This window comes from Neomonachus schauinslandi, chromosome 8, assembly GCF_002201575.2.
Source record: "Neomonachus schauinslandi chromosome 8, ASM220157v2, whole genome shotgun sequence".
Lineage (NCBI taxonomy): Eukaryota > Metazoa > Chordata > Mammalia > Carnivora > Phocidae > Neomonachus > Neomonachus schauinslandi.
The window spans coordinates 108086148-108103018 of record NC_058410.1 but is presented as its reverse complement, the minus strand read 5'-3'; the positions used below and the strand labels follow the sequence as shown (position 1 = coordinate 108103018).

Below are 16871 nucleotides of genomic sequence, written 5' to 3'. Positions count from 1 at the left end.
GAATCTGCATTGCAACTAACAGCAGAGTTGTGATGTAGTTTCAAAGAACATACACAATTATGTGAAAAGATTGTTAATATACTCCTCCCCTTTTCCAACTACACATCTGTGAGGTTGGATTCACATTCTTCAACCAAAATGACAAATTTTAATAGACTAAATGAAGAAGCAGATATGAGAATCCACTGTCTTCAATTATGCCAGACATTCAAGAGATTTGCAAAGATATAAAACAATGTCACTCTTGTAAGTTTTTTGCTTGGAAAAAAGTTATTCTTCATTAAAATATTTATGTTAACATGCGATGGATTTATTTTATCTTTGAATGAATACCTTCTATTTTCTTATAAGTTTTAATAAGGCAAATATCAATAGGTACAACCTACGTAAACAAAAGCTCTTTGGAACTTTTTTTTTTTTTAAAGATTTATTTATTTATTTGAGAGAGCGAGAAAGTACATGAGAGGGGGGAGGGTTAGAGGGAGAAGCAGGCTCCTCGCCGAGCAGGGAGCCCGATGTGGGACTCGATCCAGGGACTCCAGGATCATGACCTGAGCCGAAGGCAGTCGCTCAACCAACTGAGCCACCCAGGCGCCCGCTCTTTGGAACTTTTAACGGCATCAAGGAGTCCTGAGACTAAAGAGTTTGAGAACTGTGTATTAGATGAAAGCAGAATAAGGCTATTTTAGATAATTCAAATATGAGAGGGCTATGCAGCATAGCTAGCAAAAAGGTTTTAGTGTAGTTCCAGAGTTAAGAGCTTCAGTGGTTCATCCACAAGGAATGGAAAATAGAATCAAACACTGAGCTTCCTTTAAAGACACAACTGGTAACGAGTGTGATCACAATACACATGGCACCACACAAACAGGGCAGAGACAGGCACAACTAAGGCCTGGGAGACGAGCGGAAACAGGGATGGGTATGTTCCACAAAGAAGATATAGTCAATTCTACCCCGACTTTTTTCTTTCTTTTTTTAAAGCAGAGCCTCAGGTTGTAGAACAAGTAAAATCTTACCACTATAGATAAAATTTAAAAATAGAATTCCATCCTCCAGAGATGGGCCACAACTGTGCTCACTGATCTGGTTCAAAAAATATACCTATACTATCGTATACCTTCTTGGGACCCTCTCTCACTGCTCATTCTCTATTACAGTAACATTCTTTGCACTGGGGGAGAATTTTAACTTGCCACCAAGCAGTATGACCCCATAACTTCCCCCTTTTTTTCTTTAAAGATTCTATTTTTAAGTAATCTCTACTCCGGGGCTCGAACTCATTAACCCCAAGATCAAGAGTCGCATGCTCTTCCGACTGAGCCAGCCGGGTGCCCCCATAACATTCCAGCTTAAACATCCTAACCAAACACCAGTACCTGCAACACCATTAAAAAGAAGCAAGAGCAGAGAGGGCATCTCCTTGCCTATAAAGCTTTTGACATCTATTCCTCCCTTGAGCCCCTCGACAAGCCTATGAAAAATGTAAAGTAGGCATCATTTATTCCCACTTTACTGATGAGACCCAGAAAGGCCAACTTGACTGAAGATACCTGGCAAGTTCAGGACAGTACTATGGCCAGCACCCAGCCACCTGTCTCCTAAAGCAGTGCTCTCTTTTAGTAGTTGCCTTAGAATACCTGTCACCTCCACATCCTTAGGATATATAAATGCATTTCCTAAATTGTTTTTTAAGATTTTATTTATTTATTTGTCAGAGAGAGAGAGAGCACAAGCAGGGGAAGCAGCAGAGGGAGAGGGAGAAGCAGGCTCCCTGCCGAGCAAGGAGCCAGATGTAGGACTCCATCCCAGGACCCTGGAATCATGACCTGAGCCAAAGGCAGACACTAAACCGGCTGCCACCCAGGCATCCCTAAATTCTTTTTAAGCCTCCAAAGAAATTTTGGCAGAATTCGTATTAACCTTAAAAACAGGTCTATGCCATCTGATGGGGCAGGAATGTGATGGCAAATAAAACAGAGAATGCAAGAGAATTAGGAATCTTTGCCCTCATAGTTTCAAGAATTTTTTTTTAACTTGCTAATTTCATCACAGAGACGCAGAACTACTTCTTGGCCTCATCAATGACATCATTCTGAACAATGAAAATATACTCATTATGCCAAGTTCCATTACAACGGAATAATTACCAGATCCCATGGAGTGTGTAATAATGGGAGAGTAACTACTCCTGGGGCCCCCGAGAAAGCTATAAAAATTCTTCTTATATATTTACTCTTACCCATTTATAAAAGGTTGCATGCATGTTTGTGTAAAGACAGAAGAAGGGGGAACCAATAGGAAAGGTAAGAGCAGGAAAACAGTCCCGCTTGCCAGAAACTGACCAAAAGGCCTGAAGAACTATGAAATGAAGGAGAAAAATCCCTGGATGAGACCTCAGAGAAAGGGTCCGAGCGGCAGGGGAAGGTTTTGCATACGATAAGCCAGCAAGATGTATTTCACATCTGCTTCACCTTTCCCTTCCTGTTTCCCTTCAGGATCTGTTCTTTTAGAGACCCTTTTTTAGATCACAGATCTTTGAGATACTCTAATGAACCCTGTAAATCCTATTCCCCCAGAACTGCACACATATACACACAAAGCTTTCAAGGCATCTTCGTCCTCTCGGGGCTCCCCTCGGGGGTTAGGCTGCCTTAAGTAAGAATCACTACTTTAGAGTCACCATCCACTCACATTCCAGCACCAACTAAGAAGAAACTCCCTCATTAAGCACAATACAGTCTCCATGATCCGGGAAGGAAAGGACAGGTATGTTCTGTCTTGTTTTGTGTTTGTCTCAGTTATTGAGAAAAGCGATGAAATACACAGGGAAGGGATTTCCCTAGATGAGGCCAAGTGAAGGCTGCATGACCTCTGGGAGGGATGATGTAAAGATCTGAGTCCCGAACCATGGTCAAATGAGGTGACCTAAAGGGTCCCTTGTAACCCAAGAGACTGATTTTGGTATGCTCTACACAATGGCAGAAACTCATCTTGGGGGAGAGTCCCAAGTCCAAGAAGAGACTACTCAAAGTCCAAAGACACCAACCCCCAGGAGAGGACCAAACTTGTAATACAACTGGTTTCAGCCATGCCACGTGGCACTTGTGACTGGGGCCTTCAGCCCAAGGGGCCCAGACAGCGGCAGATACAGAGAGGGAGGCTGTGGCGAGGGAAAGACAATACTGGGAATTATAGGTATGCATGTGGAGACAGTGAGGCGACCCATCATTCCTGCTTGGCTCCAGATCTACTGTGTTCACATCCTCAAAATGTTCAGCCTATCACCCTTCCTATGTTCTCAGAGTCTCAACTCTTGACACCTGGAGGGCATATGTAGGTGGGAATTTCTAACTACTCTCCTTTATCATCCAGGATTTGGAAAGAAAAATTTCACTGAAGCCTCATGACTGAATACTGGACACACTGGGTTGGGGATGACCTGGTGGTGGAGAGGAGTGGTCAGTCTCTAAGTATTCCTTCAGAGGAGCAGGGACACCAACAGAGGGCCAGGGAAATGTGACTGACCACCTGGTACTCAAGATCTGAGGCAAGCAAGCAGGAGGCAGCCTAGGAACAGGAGTACAGAGAATCACAAGAGCACAGGAGACAGGAGGAAAGCATAGCCAGAGGAGGAACCACAAATGGTTACAAGTGATGGGCTAGACACAGGTGGAATACAGGGTTCCCCAAATCCCAGCATTTGCCTTCTGCCGTCCCAGATTTTGCCATCTGCAGGTATCCTTTGTGCAAGAACTTAATAGTTTTTGTAAATGGACTCTTCCTTAAAAACTTACCCTCATCCTAAGGAATAAAGTGCTAGTTCTGCTTTTTTCTAATATACATTAGAATAAGACGTAAGTATTAATATAAGTGTTTTCCACACTCCACCTAAAATCACCTGGCACCGCACAGAGGCCCAGGTGCCACACTTAGACACATGCTGGTAGCCAGGTGTCCTGAGCCTGAAATTTGGTCTCAACTGCGGCCTCCTCTCTCAGCATGACCTCTGTGGGAACCCCCATCTCCCCCATCTCCCAGTAAAGGAAGACTAGATGAGTCCTACAGTTGCCCTGCAGAGCTCTGACAGTCGACACTGGCAGATTTCTATGTGGCTCTGACAAAGGTGCCCACCAAGATGACATGTTAGCAGGGTCTTAGAATTTCCCAGTTTCTGCTCTTTTGGGGGTGGCTACAGATGGGAAGAGGGGGAAAGCGTAGGAAGGCAAGTCTAGTGTAGAAGGAAAAACATCAGATTTAAACCCAAACATATGGCATCTCCATTAACTAGCCGTGTTTAAGTTTTCATTTATAAAATGAGGATCACCACGCCCTTTTTTCCTTAAATTTATACCAATGCTCCTAAGCTTTCATTCAACCTGAACTTTCAAAAATGATACACTGACAATCCTAAACAACTCTGTGAAGTCCCATTCTGACTTGCACACAAAAGCTAGATGACATCTGGACCCTTCTCACTAGTTACCGGCTCAGTTTGGGCAACTTCGCTAGCGGAGCCATATTTGTTAAATGAAGAAATGTATTGCGTTACCTGCCTTTTTTAGAGATAAATTTTCTTTAATTGACGCAAAGGACAAAGGTGGACAGAAGTACCCCAAGTGGCAGTTCATAAAGACTGATCTGGTGCCCACTGGACTTAACATTGGTTAAATGTGTGCTTTAAATAAGGGAAAAAAACAAAAGTGAAGAATGCTGGAAATGTATGAGCCAAGATTGTGTCTGAAAGGCAAACGATAGTTAGGGAGTTTATACTCTTTAGTTTTTAGAGCACAGAATCCCTCCCTAAAATGCATACATCTAGAATCATATTTACCACACTCAATCTCTATATATTTTCAAGAACACATTATATTCAAAATGCTGTCTCGTCTCACAAAAGATTTGAGGGGGCCTACAGAAAAATACAAACAGATAAAGCTGGACAAGAGCAAATATAAATCAGAAGGCCAAAAACATAAAATCTATGCATTTTATTGTCTGTAAATGACATCTAAAACACACCTCAATTTAAATAAGCAAAAACAGAACAAAGAACCAAACAAAAAGCCAGGGGCAAAGGAGAACAAAAAGTGCAGCCGGCAGGTCCTGCAGTTACAGAGTTAACCTGAGCTTCCTGCCAGCCAAAGCTACAAGGGAAACATGATCGTCTCCTGATTCCTGTTGCAGAGGCATTAGATCTGAAACTAATTTCTCTGAGGTACCTTCAGTGAGGGACGGTATCCTTGAGGACAGGTCTGTAGTAAAGTATATTAACGTGTTTCCTCAGACCATCCCTGCCTGTATATATCAATGTTAGCCCGACTGAACATTTCTGCAGCCGGAGTCAGGTGAGCAGGCGACATAAGTCCAATGAGCAGCTTAGAGGCTCAAATGAGACGAGGACCAAGAGCTCAGGAAGCTGTGAACCCTTAGGCAAGGGGTGCAGAACTGACTGCCCAGTGTGACTAAGCCAGCGAAACTCACAAGTGGCTCTAGCACCTGCCCTATCCCAGTGCAATTCACAAACAAATAGCTTCCTTACAGGGGGTGCTCTGCAAAATAACAACAAAGAGCCCTCCTGGGCACATCCATTGAGCTCCATGTAGCAGAGGCCCCTCACTGGGCCCCCATATTCTCCTTTATCTTTTAGTCACAGAAGCCCCTGAGTTTTAACTGGACCCATGGCCACCCAAGCAAGAGGCTCTATGTCCCAGCGTCCCTTTCAGCAAAGTGTGACCACACTGATTTGAGTGACTCCAGGTCATATCCTTTAAAAGGAAACTGCTTTGCTCTCTCTTTCCCCGATGTATTGTAGGCATGGAGCTGATGAGTCTGCTTTGACCTTGTGGGCAAGGTCAACACCCCAGGGTTGGCTAAACAAGACAGAAGGAAACCGAGGTCCTGGTGACCTTGTACAGTTAAATCTACCCCAGACCATCTGATAATATCTGTACTATTAGAAGAGAGAAGAATAAACTTCTACCAGGAGCCACTGTACTTAAGGTTCTCTTTGTTACAGCAGCTTAGCCTCTGGCTTAACCTCATTCACAACAGAATGGAAAGATGCCAGAGGGAGACTCCAAAGGATTTCGGCAACATCCTAGAAAAGTCAACTCACAGTTCACTTCAGCAAACAGGTCAGGAAATGATAGCCATCACACCAAGTTATGCCTCCTACTCCTTCTCCAGGAGAAGCCCACCTGCATCCCTGGAGTAGAGGAAGAGGCCTTTATTACAGCCCAGCCCAGCCCAGCCCAGTCCATCCACCGTGGACCTAAGCCAAATCCTCAGTAGTTGGAGATACAGATTGCTTTCACACCAACACTAGCCAGGCCTGTCCTACCTTTTCCCCTAAAGCAGGAAAGCTCCACACTTCTCCACTCTTCATAATTACCATTCTTGAGAACAGGCCAAGTCCAGTAAGGCGTAGGGTGAAGCAGCTGCTGGGGGGCTGTGTGTGAGGGTCAGGGGAGGAAGTCCAGATCCCCAGAACAAAAGTCACAGCTGGGAAGATGGAGAGAAGCCTCCATGTCTGCCCTGGGTTTCTGGGGTCCAGGGGCCTCAGGGTGCAGCCCCTGCTCCTCCTGCGCAGTCCCCCTGGTGACAGAGCTCAGCCAGGCAGTTGCCAGTCACTAACGAATCCCAGCCACCGGCACCTGCTGCTGCTTGCGGATCTTATTGAAGAGTTCCATGTATTGGATCATGGTATCTGCTGGGCCATAGATGGCATCGTGTCTGTTCCCAAACGCTGCGGGAGCCCCTGGTGTGTGGCTGCCTAGAAAACTCTGTAGGAACTCGAGCAGCAGGCTCCAGCAGTCGCTAGCTACCACACAGGGGCCATACTCCACCTGGGGACCAAAAGAACAGAGAACAAGGGTGAGTGAGGGCAAGGACAAGGTCTTCTGCTTCTCTTGCACCTCTTGCACCTCTTGCCCCCTGCTCCCATCTTCTCCAACCACAAGCCAAAGACACACACCTTCTAACACAATGTTGCTCCACAGGAAAATACTCAAGCCAAACACTAGGGATTCCACATACCCAGCATCATTCCCTTTAGGCATCTCTCTCATTCTCATCTTGGGACTTATCAACCTACAGCCCCAACCCACAAGACCCAGAAACAGACACAGGCCCCCTTTGATGATCTCAGAATGGTATAGTCCCTGCTATGCTGCATGAAGATCCAAGGAGAGCTCAGAAAAATTCTGAGAGAAAATGAACAACAGAAGGTAAGAGTGTATATGTATCTATGTGTGTGTGTGTGTGTGTGTGTCCATAGGGGGCAAATAGACACATATGCTCTTAAGTCTCTTTAAGACCAAACATTACCCCCACAAAAGACCCCAACTGACCCTAAGAAGTAATTTCCCAACCAATGTGCCAGGGGTCAAAGGAGCTACACCTTAAAACTTTCTCATTCCTTTCTCCTGGCTTTTCACTGGAAAGATGGCAGGAAAAATAATTAGTAAGCATAAGGAGAAACACGTTAAGAAAGAGCTGCGATATATTTGTACTACAAAGATGGAAACATTTAGGATAAGCAGACAGTGGGTTCCCACTGGGTCTCAGCAAATGCAAGGTGTATCACAAGCCAAAAGGGGTCAGGAAATCTTGGCCCCAAAGGTCCCAGCAGTTTCAGAGAAGTAATTTACCGCTAACGCCCTTTTCTCTACCTGGAATGCTTAGTGGGGCTTATCTCTCCCCACATCTCTACATTTTTTTTTTTTTAAGATTTTATTTATTTATTTGATAGAGAGAGAGACAGCGAGAGAGGGAACACAAGCAGGGGGAGTGGGAGAGGGAGAAGCAGGCCTCCCACGGAGCAGGGAGCCTGATGCGGGGCTCGATCCCAGGACCTTGGGATCATGACCTGAGCCGAAGGCAGACGCTTAACAACTGAGCCACCCAGGCGCCCCACATCTCTACATTTTAAGTCCCTCTTTACATGCTACTCCAGAAGAAAGCATCCCCATCCTCAAAGTCACCAGTGCTCTCACTGGCCTGAATCCCCAGAGCAATGTGCCTCAGAATGTCTTACGGACTGACTTCAAAAACTGTTTGTGTGTTTCAGCTTCGCTCGCTTACTAAATCCTACCTGTTCAAAAGGCAGGCCCTGTAGGTCACCTATTTTTTTTTTTTAAATCTCACACAGTGCTGGGCACATGGTAGATTGAGGAATTTCACTGGTCCCAAAGCCAGCTACTGCCACACTCCCTCTCTGTGGTTTCCAATATATACCTCAGAGATGAGTCACCACACACACCTCTTTCCACCACGAAAGAAGTCGACAGCATGTCAAAAGGAAAGGCTCATCTCGCTACACAATCTCTGAGACCTATCTTAAGGTGTACTAGGGAAAGGGATGTAGACACACTATTTAGGGCCCACCTCCCAAAAGTTACCTGCACAAAAAGTTGCCCTGGTCTGCTCCAGTCCTTGTGATGGGTGACCAGTCCCTCCACATCACAATTACCTTCCTCCCTTGACTATCCCTTCCCTTCTCCAGCAAGTCAGCCTTCTTAAGCTTTCTACCTGTTGTGACCCCAGCTTCCCATTCCCACCCTGGGCCAGAACCTGAATGATTAAAGAAAGGGTAAAAGATGCAGGGACAAGGGAGCACACATGCCCTGGAGACAGGGATGAGGAATGCATAAACACCTGTTTGCATTCAGAGGGGTTGGAAAATCTGCAGAGCCCTCTGCTGAGCAGCCCTTCAGCACATACTACTCCTGTTTCCCCAAGGTCTTACCTCTACAGAGATGCCTCGGGCACTGGGCCCCATGGTGACTGTGCCCACCTTCACTAGGAAGTCACAGTACTGGTAACGGGTACCCCGGGTCTCAATCTTGCTGGCCTTGGCACTCTGGAAAAAGCCCTTGAGCTTCACCATGAGCACATCGAAGTTGGTGTCGGCAATAAGCCAAGGGCCGTTCTCAAAGAGAGCGAAGCAGCTCAGAGGGTACTCTGAGTTGTGCATCACATACATCAGCTTCCCAGCCTGACCTGCAGAGACAGAGATTCTATCAGCATCAAGATCTTCCTCCGCAAACCCCGGAATAGAGTCAAATGAGCAGAACATGGCCAGATGGCAATCTGCCATTACCTCAGCCATCTTGGAGGGCGATGTGGGGGGAATCCCCTCACCAACAGTCTTTTCCAAAGAGGAAGGGAGAAGAACGGCAGGCAAGGCAGCATGTAGTAAAACCCTGCTCTACAGAAAACGTGAGGAGCACAAGGGAACTTCAATAGCACTGGTAACAGTTTAGTTCTTAAGTTGAGTGATGGGCTCATAGACGGCTGTTGATGACAAATTAGGAAGATCTTTAGAAAAAAAGATTTTATTTATTTATTAGAGAGAGAGAGCGCGCACGTGCACACGAGCAGGGGGGAACAGTAGAGGGAGAAGCAGACTCCTCGCTGAGCAGGGAGCCAGATGTGGGACTCAATCCCAGCACCCTGGGATCATGACCTGAGCCAAAGGCAGAGGCTTAACCAACTGAGCCACCCAAGCACCCGAACCCTTGGAGTACTTTAATGTATCAGCTGACTTGGGAAGCAATCAGCACATTCACAGAAAGGACTCAAGATCTGGAATCAGAAGGTCTAGTTTCAAGCCTCAGTCTACCCCTTCTGGTCTCTGAGAAATGAGTTTTCTCGTTGATTACTACTAGAGGTTTTTTTTTTAAAGATTTTATTTATTTGAGAAAGAGAGAAACAGAGAGAGAGGGAACACAAGCAGGGGGAGTGGGAAAGGGAGAAGCAGGCTCCCCGCCGAGCAGGGAGCCCAATGTAGGGCTCGATCCCAGGACCTCGAGATCATGACCTCAGCCAAAGGCAGACATTTAACTGAGTCACCCAGGCGCCCCACTACTAGAGATTTTCTGCAAGAAGAAAGGAAAGCTACATATATTTGGTCAACTGAAAATGGAAAGCAAGATCGCCCTCTCATACACTGCAAGAATTAAGGGATAGACTACCACAATCCCAAGTATTTATTAAGACTTAACTATAGGGGCGCCTGGGTGGCTCAGTCGTTAAAGTGCTTACGTGGGATAGACCAGAAATCTTCTTGGAAGGAAAAAAGACCAGAGCAGAAAGAGATCAAAGTGTGCAAGAGTCAGCAGGAAAAACTTTCATGGAGAAAGCAGGACCTGAACTATGATACGAAGAGAGGGTAGGGTTCAGCCACACAGAGAAGGAAAGATATTCTAGGCAAGAATGAGAGTTTAACAGGGGCGCCTGGGTGGCTCAGTCGTTAAGCGTCTGCCTTCGGCTCAGGTCAGGATCCCAGGGTCCTGGGATCAAGCCCCGCATCGGGCTCCCTGCTCCGTGGGAAGCCTGCTTCTCCCTCTCCCACTCCCCCTGCTTGTGTTCCCTCTCTTACTGTGTGTCTCTCTCTGTCAAATAAATAAAATCTTAAAAAAAAAAAAAAAAAAAAAGAATGAGAGTTTAACAGTGGAAAAGAGGAGATAGGGCGGAGAGACCTCTACACAGGCCTCCACTCTGCTGCCACTTCCAGAACTCAACAGGCTCTGCACCAACCTCTCCTCACATTCCTCCTGACTGCTTGCTGCCAATGGGTACCTTTCACCTCCTGCTAAACCCAGCACAAAATATTTCAACCTTCCAAAAAAAAAAAGACATCCAAAGCTGATCTGTCATTCTGTTCTTGTGCAAACTCACTGTAATTATTTAATTCATACCATACGAGTCTGTAGGTGTTCTTACTGTCTTGAAAATACTTTGAAAGTCAACTAAGGTTTTTTTTAATGAAGAAGGCACTGCCAGTTGTTTATAGACAATAGTATTTTTAAAATCAAAATAAAGTATCTTTGGGCAAGCCTAGGTGGCTCAGTTGGCTAAGCGTCTGCTTTGGCTCAGGTCATGATCTCGGGGTCCTGGGACTGAGCCCCGCATCGAGTTCCCTGCTCAGCAGAGAGTCTGCTTCTCCCTCTTTCTCTCCCCCAGCTTGTGCTATCTCTCACAAATAAATAAATAAAATCTTAAAAAAAAGTATCTCTGTATTGGCACAAACTTGTGAAGCAAGCAAAACCAGTGTTACTGTCCCCGCTTTTACAGACAAGGAAAATGAAGTCTATAGGGTTCAGGACGGGCAGCAGCAGCACCACCACCTGGGCACTTGGTGGAAATGCGGATTCTCTGCCCCAGCCCACACCTCCTGAGTGGAAAAGTCTGGGAGGGGCCCAGCAATCTGTGTTAATGAGCTCTCAGGGTGATGTTAATGCTGGTCCATGTGAGAACATGTGATCTAAAGGCACAGAGCCAGTAAGGAGCAGAACTGGAACTCCAATCCGGGCCTTCTGACCTCAAGTTTATTGCTCCTTCCATTCCAACCCCTGTCCGCTGCCAATGTGTCCTCTCCCCAACTAGACTGTAGCTCCTTAAAAAGTAAAGGTCAGATCAGGAAAACAGAGCCTACAACAGGTAGTTTCATAGATACGGTACACCATCTTATACCTGTGCACAAATGTTTTGTTTTCCAAACGCTTTCATAACTGTTCTCTCTTTTGATTCCTACTGAAGGCACAAGTAATGGTAACCCTGTAATTTTACTGATGGTGAAACTCGGTAGAGCTCTTATTTATTAAATACTTACTACACAACCACCTCAGTTCTAAGTGCTTTGCACATAGTAACTTATTTAATGAGCAAAACACTAGGGGATCAGTACTATGATATTTTCATTTTGCAAATGACAAACTGTCCAAGGAAGATATAGAAACAGACCCCGTAGCAAATAGTTTCATTAGAAGGGATTTAATACAGGGCGTCTGGGTGGCTCAGTCGTTAAGCGTCTGCCTTCGGCTCAGGTCATGATCCCGGGGTCCCGGGATCGAGTCCCACATCGGGCTCCCTGCTCGGCAGGAAGCCTGCTTCTCCCTCTCCCACTCCCCCTGCTTGTGTTCCTGCTCTCGCTATCTCTCTCTGTCAAATAAATAAAATCTTTAAAAAAAAAAAAAAAAAAAAAAAAAGAAGGGATTTAATACAGGGAACGAAATACCAGGGTTGGAAAAACCGAAAAACCAAACAAATGGTGAGGCCGCTCAAATATTAGCAGTACAGGGAGCTACTACCACCCCAAAGGCTGGAAGGAAAAAGAGAGGATGTGCTGTCATTAGAGCGAGGCACGAGGGGCACCCAGCAGGAGCTAAAACCAAGGAAGAGACCAGTCACAGCCGGAGACACCACCCAAAGCAGGAGAGGAGGAGATCCTGTGTTCTCCCTTGCTTCGGGCCTCTAAAATTCCCCACTGCCCCTCACTGGCCAAAGGTGACTAAAAGGGCGCCTGGCAAATGTTGTCTGCAGGGGAGGTATGGGGAATGGATCTACAGGGAAATAGGCAAATGACTGGCATAGGAACGGTCATAGGTTGTGGGACTTCACTAAGTGACAGTATGTGACCAGGACTTAGTTCTCTGGTTCCATGATCTAGCCTCTTCATCACTGTGCTTTAGAACTGTCCTAGGTCAAATTACTACAGAGCCAAGACTAAGAGAACCCAGGTTCTCTAACTCATATTCAAAGGTTCTCTAAACATGGGAAACAACAGATGTTGGTGAGGATGTGGAGAAAGGGGAACCCTCTCACACTGTTGGTGGGAATGCAAACTGGTGCAACCGCTCTGGAAAACAGTATGGAGGTTTCTCAAGAATTTTAGAAAAGAAACTACCCTACGACCCAGCAATTGCACTACTAGGTATTTATCGAAAGGATACAAAAATACAGATTCGAAGGGGTACATGCATCCTGATGTTTACAGCAGCATTATCAACAATAGCCAAATTATGGAAAGAGCCCAAATGTCCATTGGCTGATGCATGGACAAAGAAAATGTGGGAGAAATATATATATGTGTATCTATTATCTATATATCTCATGTGTCTATATATATATACAACTTATACATCTAATACATCTATATATATTATATAAATATATAATGGAATATTACTCTGCCATCAAAAAGAAAAATTTTGCCATTTACAAAGACGTGGATAGAACTAGAGTGTATTATGCTAAGTGAAGTAAGTCAGAGAAAGACAAATACCATGATGTCACTCAGATGTAGAATTTAAGAAACAAAACAGTTGAACATATGGGAGGGGGAAAAAAGAGAGAGAGGGAAGCAAACCATAAAAGACCCTGAACAACAGAGAACAAACAGGGTTGATAAAGGGAGGTGGGTGGGGGGCTAAATGGGTGGTGAGCACCCAGTGTTATATGTAAACAACAAATCACTGAATTCTACTCCTGAGACCAATATTACACTATATGTTAACTAACTAGAATTTAAATAAAAATTTGAAGAAAAAAAAAGATTCTTTTTGCCTCCCTACCACCATCATCCACAGCCCATCTCAGTATATTTGAAACAAAAGTTGATTCAATGGTCAAGGTCATACAATGAGGTATCCAAGGCTACTGGCTAGGTGTAGGAATCTGAAAGCCCTTCTGCACAAAGTTCTAAAAACTCTAAAGCTGTGAAAGAATCATAGACTTCTGGGCCTAAAAGGAGTCTCTCTCAAACTTAAGAGTGCATAAAGATCATCAAGGGAGCTGGCGGAAGTATAATTACAGGGCTTGTAGCACCAGTCAGGCGGTAAGGAGAGCTGAGACTTTGCACCTTTATTTTTTTAAGATTTTATTTATTTATTTGAGAGAGAGAGAATAGAGAGTGAGAACGGGGGAAGGGGCAAAGGGAAAGGGAGAAAGAATCCTAAGCCGATGCTGTGCTGAGCATGGAGCCCGACGCGGGACTTGATCCCAGGACCCTGAGATCATGACCTGAGCCGAAATCAAGAGTCGGATGCTTAATCAACTGAGGCACACAGGCGCCCCAGGACTCTGCACCTTTAACAAGTAACCCAGATGCTTAGATGCAGTTAGCCAGTGACCAATCCCCCGAGAAACACAGCTTTAAAGTGCAAAGTGCAGAAAGACTAAGGCATCGGCCCAGTCTAAGAGATGAAGGACTGAGATTTAATGAATTCAGAAACATCTGCCACATGTTCAAGAATACCACCCTTAGCAAAAGAGCATAAAGATTTCAATGAACATGAATGTCAATCAACTCCAAGTGAGGTTCCAGCCATCCTGCAGACCCATCTCACTGACCTTGGCTGCCAAGAGTGGAGGCAGCTGTGTGGTAGGTCTCACAATCCACGCAAAATGTTCCTTGCTTCTCTGCCCCAAGCATCTCCAACTTCCGGGTGAGGAGCTCCACCGTCTGCTGGACACTCTTGCCCTCAGCCACAGGCATCTGGGACACACTGGAAGGGAGAGGACCAAATCATCAGTATCCAGAGACACATGTACAATCACTGAGCCACTCATTTACCCACAGAATCACAGCTCTCCAGGGCCAGGAGTTACCTTAGAGACCACCTACCCTGACCCTCTCTCTCATTTTAAAGATGAGGAAATAGAGGCTCACAGTTCCTGAGAGCTCCACTAAGAACTAGAACACAGATCTCAGGACACTCACATCAGTGTAGTGAACTTCCTATCTATCACACCAGTGTTTCCCAAGCGGGACATGTGTGCCAATGTTCAAGAGAAGGTTTTAAGTGGTACAGAGGCTGAGCAATTCATAACATTGAGTCATATGAGAAAGGGATGTCCTTTGTGATTCCTTCAGTTCTGACTCTATCGGGAAAATCTCAATTTGGGGTTAGTATGTTTTTACCATTTCTCGAACACTTTGAATGTGTGCTGTCCAGTACAGCAGCCACAAGCCACACGTGGCTATTTACACTTAAACTAATAAAACAAGTTAAATTAAAAACTCAACTCCTCAGCTGCACCACCCACATTTCAAACTCAACAGCCACATGTGACTGAAGGCTAGTGTATTAGACAATGGTGTTATAGAACATTTCGTCAATGCGAAAAATTGTATTCAACAGCCCTAGGATCAAAAAGAAAGCAAGTCTCAAGTTTATAATTTTTAGGAACTAGAGGCAACAGTATGTACAAGAATAAAACAAAACAATGAAATAAAAGATTTCCTTCTATGGTAAGTGAAACTGGCTTCCCCTTCAGAGTAGTAGATCACAATCATTAGGCATCAACCATGTGCCAGGCAGTGTCCAAAGGCCTTTAGACAAATGAACTCTTTGAACCCTCACAACAGCCCTATAAGATGAGCTATTATTTATCTCCTTGCTACAAATGAAGAAACTTAAGTACAAAGGGGTTGAGTGACTCGCATAAGGTCACAGAGCTTGGTGTGGTATAGTCAAGATTCGAAGCCAGGCAGGCTGGCTCCATGTCTGTGTTCTTATCCACTATACTAGATTTCTTCCCTAGAGACGTAGCTGCCTGTTAAAATGTTTTTAGAGAAAATAAATAGATTCAAAAGAAAACATTAATAACTACTACAGATGGTACCTAGCTATATAAAAACCATATGTTACTGAATTTTAGAAGACACTGCATTACTTTAAGATCAACTACATGAAGGTATAAAAATGGGAGTCCTGCTGTTGCTAAAAATTGTCACTACTCTCCGTCAGAAAACACACTCATGAGCAATGAGATGATGTGCCTTATTGAGAAAAATAAGAGAATCCCTAAACTGATGTTACAGGGGTCAGAAGCCCCAGGAGTGTGAAAAACTTGACAAGGGTCCCAAACAGACTGACAGCCCATTCCCTCTCTCTGTCTTCTACTGAAAGAACAGGGGCTTCCAGGGTTCCAAGGCTCTATGCTACAAACTTTTCATTCCATCCCTCACACATCCCCCTTACACTAGAAGACTTAGAAAAGGCTCATGATATCCACAGTAGAAAACAAAGGTGCAGTAACAGACAAGCCTACACGAACCTGAGCTACCAGAAAGAGTAGTTCCCCCAGGCTCCAGCCACTGACTTCAGGATATCTTAGCCTCCAGCTCTCTCTGACTGGAAACATGCTAATATTTACCAATATTCAAAACAAAGCAAAAAAAAAAAAAATCTGAAATCTAGCATTTTGGAACTCATGCCCCCAAGAGCATTAGGCCATACCTTTCTCTGCCACCCTACTTACATCATGTTAGAGATTAAAAGTCCATAGAAACTAGACCAACCATATAATTAAACATAGTAGGAAACGGATCCTGAAGAGGTGACGTGCCTGAACCCCAATCTAACTCCCAACAGCTTCTCTTTTTCCCCCCCTCTAGACTGAAGAACTTAAAACGGCCACACCAGAACCAGACACGGGCTGGTCTAACTGCATTAGGTGGCTGTAGGGAGGGGCAGGAGAAAAACCTTAAAAAAGATGGTTTCCTCGTTGCCTATCCTGCACCCCCTCTAGCCCCGCCTGCAGATTGGGTCCTACTCCGGGCATCCTATTTCCAACCCTTACGTTCCACACCCCGGGCAGCCCGATGGCCTCCTGGGAAGAAAAAGGAAGGAGGTACATAACCACCGATGGGCTCCTGGGACAAAACCTTTCACCTGCCGCCTTCCAGGATTGGGAGCATCTTCGAGCAAACAAGCCCAGAGAATCCGCAGCCCTCACAGTGTCTCCCTCACCCCCACACTCCGAAGACATCTTGCTCAGCTCGTGGGGGACCGCGTACCCTGGTCCCGAGCCTCCTCCCGGGTATACTCCAGGCTCCGAGGGCCCTTCCCGACCCCAAGCGCCGCCCCACAAAGTCCCTTGCTGTCCTACCAAGTCACTCCCATGGTATCGGGCCAGGAGGGTGGCAGGAACAAACAGTTGAACCACAGTGTTCTCCGGCCGCCCACACTAAGTGAATCCCCTCCTAAGGCAAGCTTCTGCCGAGGGAGGTGCTGCGGAAATGACGTAAAAACAGAGCGTCCAGTCGACGCGCCCACGAGGAACAGGGGCGGGTCTAGGCA

General features: G+C 45.5%; 1 protein-coding gene across 3 annotated transcripts; it reads right to left on the bottom strand.

Moving 5' to 3' along the window:
* Positions 1–561: 561 nt before the first annotated feature.
* Positions 562–16794, bottom strand: MED20 (mediator complex subunit 20). Of its 3 annotated transcripts, none has more exons than XM_021692033.1 (4): positions 16681–16794; positions 14137–14291; positions 8750–9003; positions 562–636 (listed from the first exon to the last, which is right to left on the bottom strand). In XM_021692033.1, exons 1-4 carry the CDS (start codon positions 16692–16694, stop codon positions 571–573), a joined length of 489 nt encoding a protein of 162 aa, XP_021547708.1. In that variant the 5' UTR covers positions 16695–16794; the 3' UTR covers positions 562–570. The 3 variants fall into 3 exon arrangements, with proteins under 3 accessions (XP_021547708.1, XP_021547707.1, XP_021547709.1); XM_021692032.1 differs by lacking the exon at positions 562–636 and adding an exon at positions 6230–6848; XM_021692034.1 differs by lacking the exons at positions 562–636; positions 14137–14291; positions 16681–16794 and adding exons at positions 6230–6848; positions 9104–9193.
* Positions 16795–16871: the final 77 nt, after the last annotated feature.

What these genes read in the sequence shown, in the direction of transcription:
- MED20 (XM_021692032.1), bottom strand. An exon ending in CTCCACTCTTGGCAGCCAAG is followed by an intron (nt 9,004 to 14,136) that starts GTCAGTGAGATG and finishes CTGTCTCTGCAG; the next exon opens with GTCAGGCTGGGAAGCTGATG. An exon ending in CCCGAGGCATCTCTGTAGAG is followed by an intron (nt 6,849 to 8,749) that starts GTAAGACCTTGG and finishes TTTGGTCCCCAG; the next exon opens with GTGGAGTATGGCCCCTGTGT.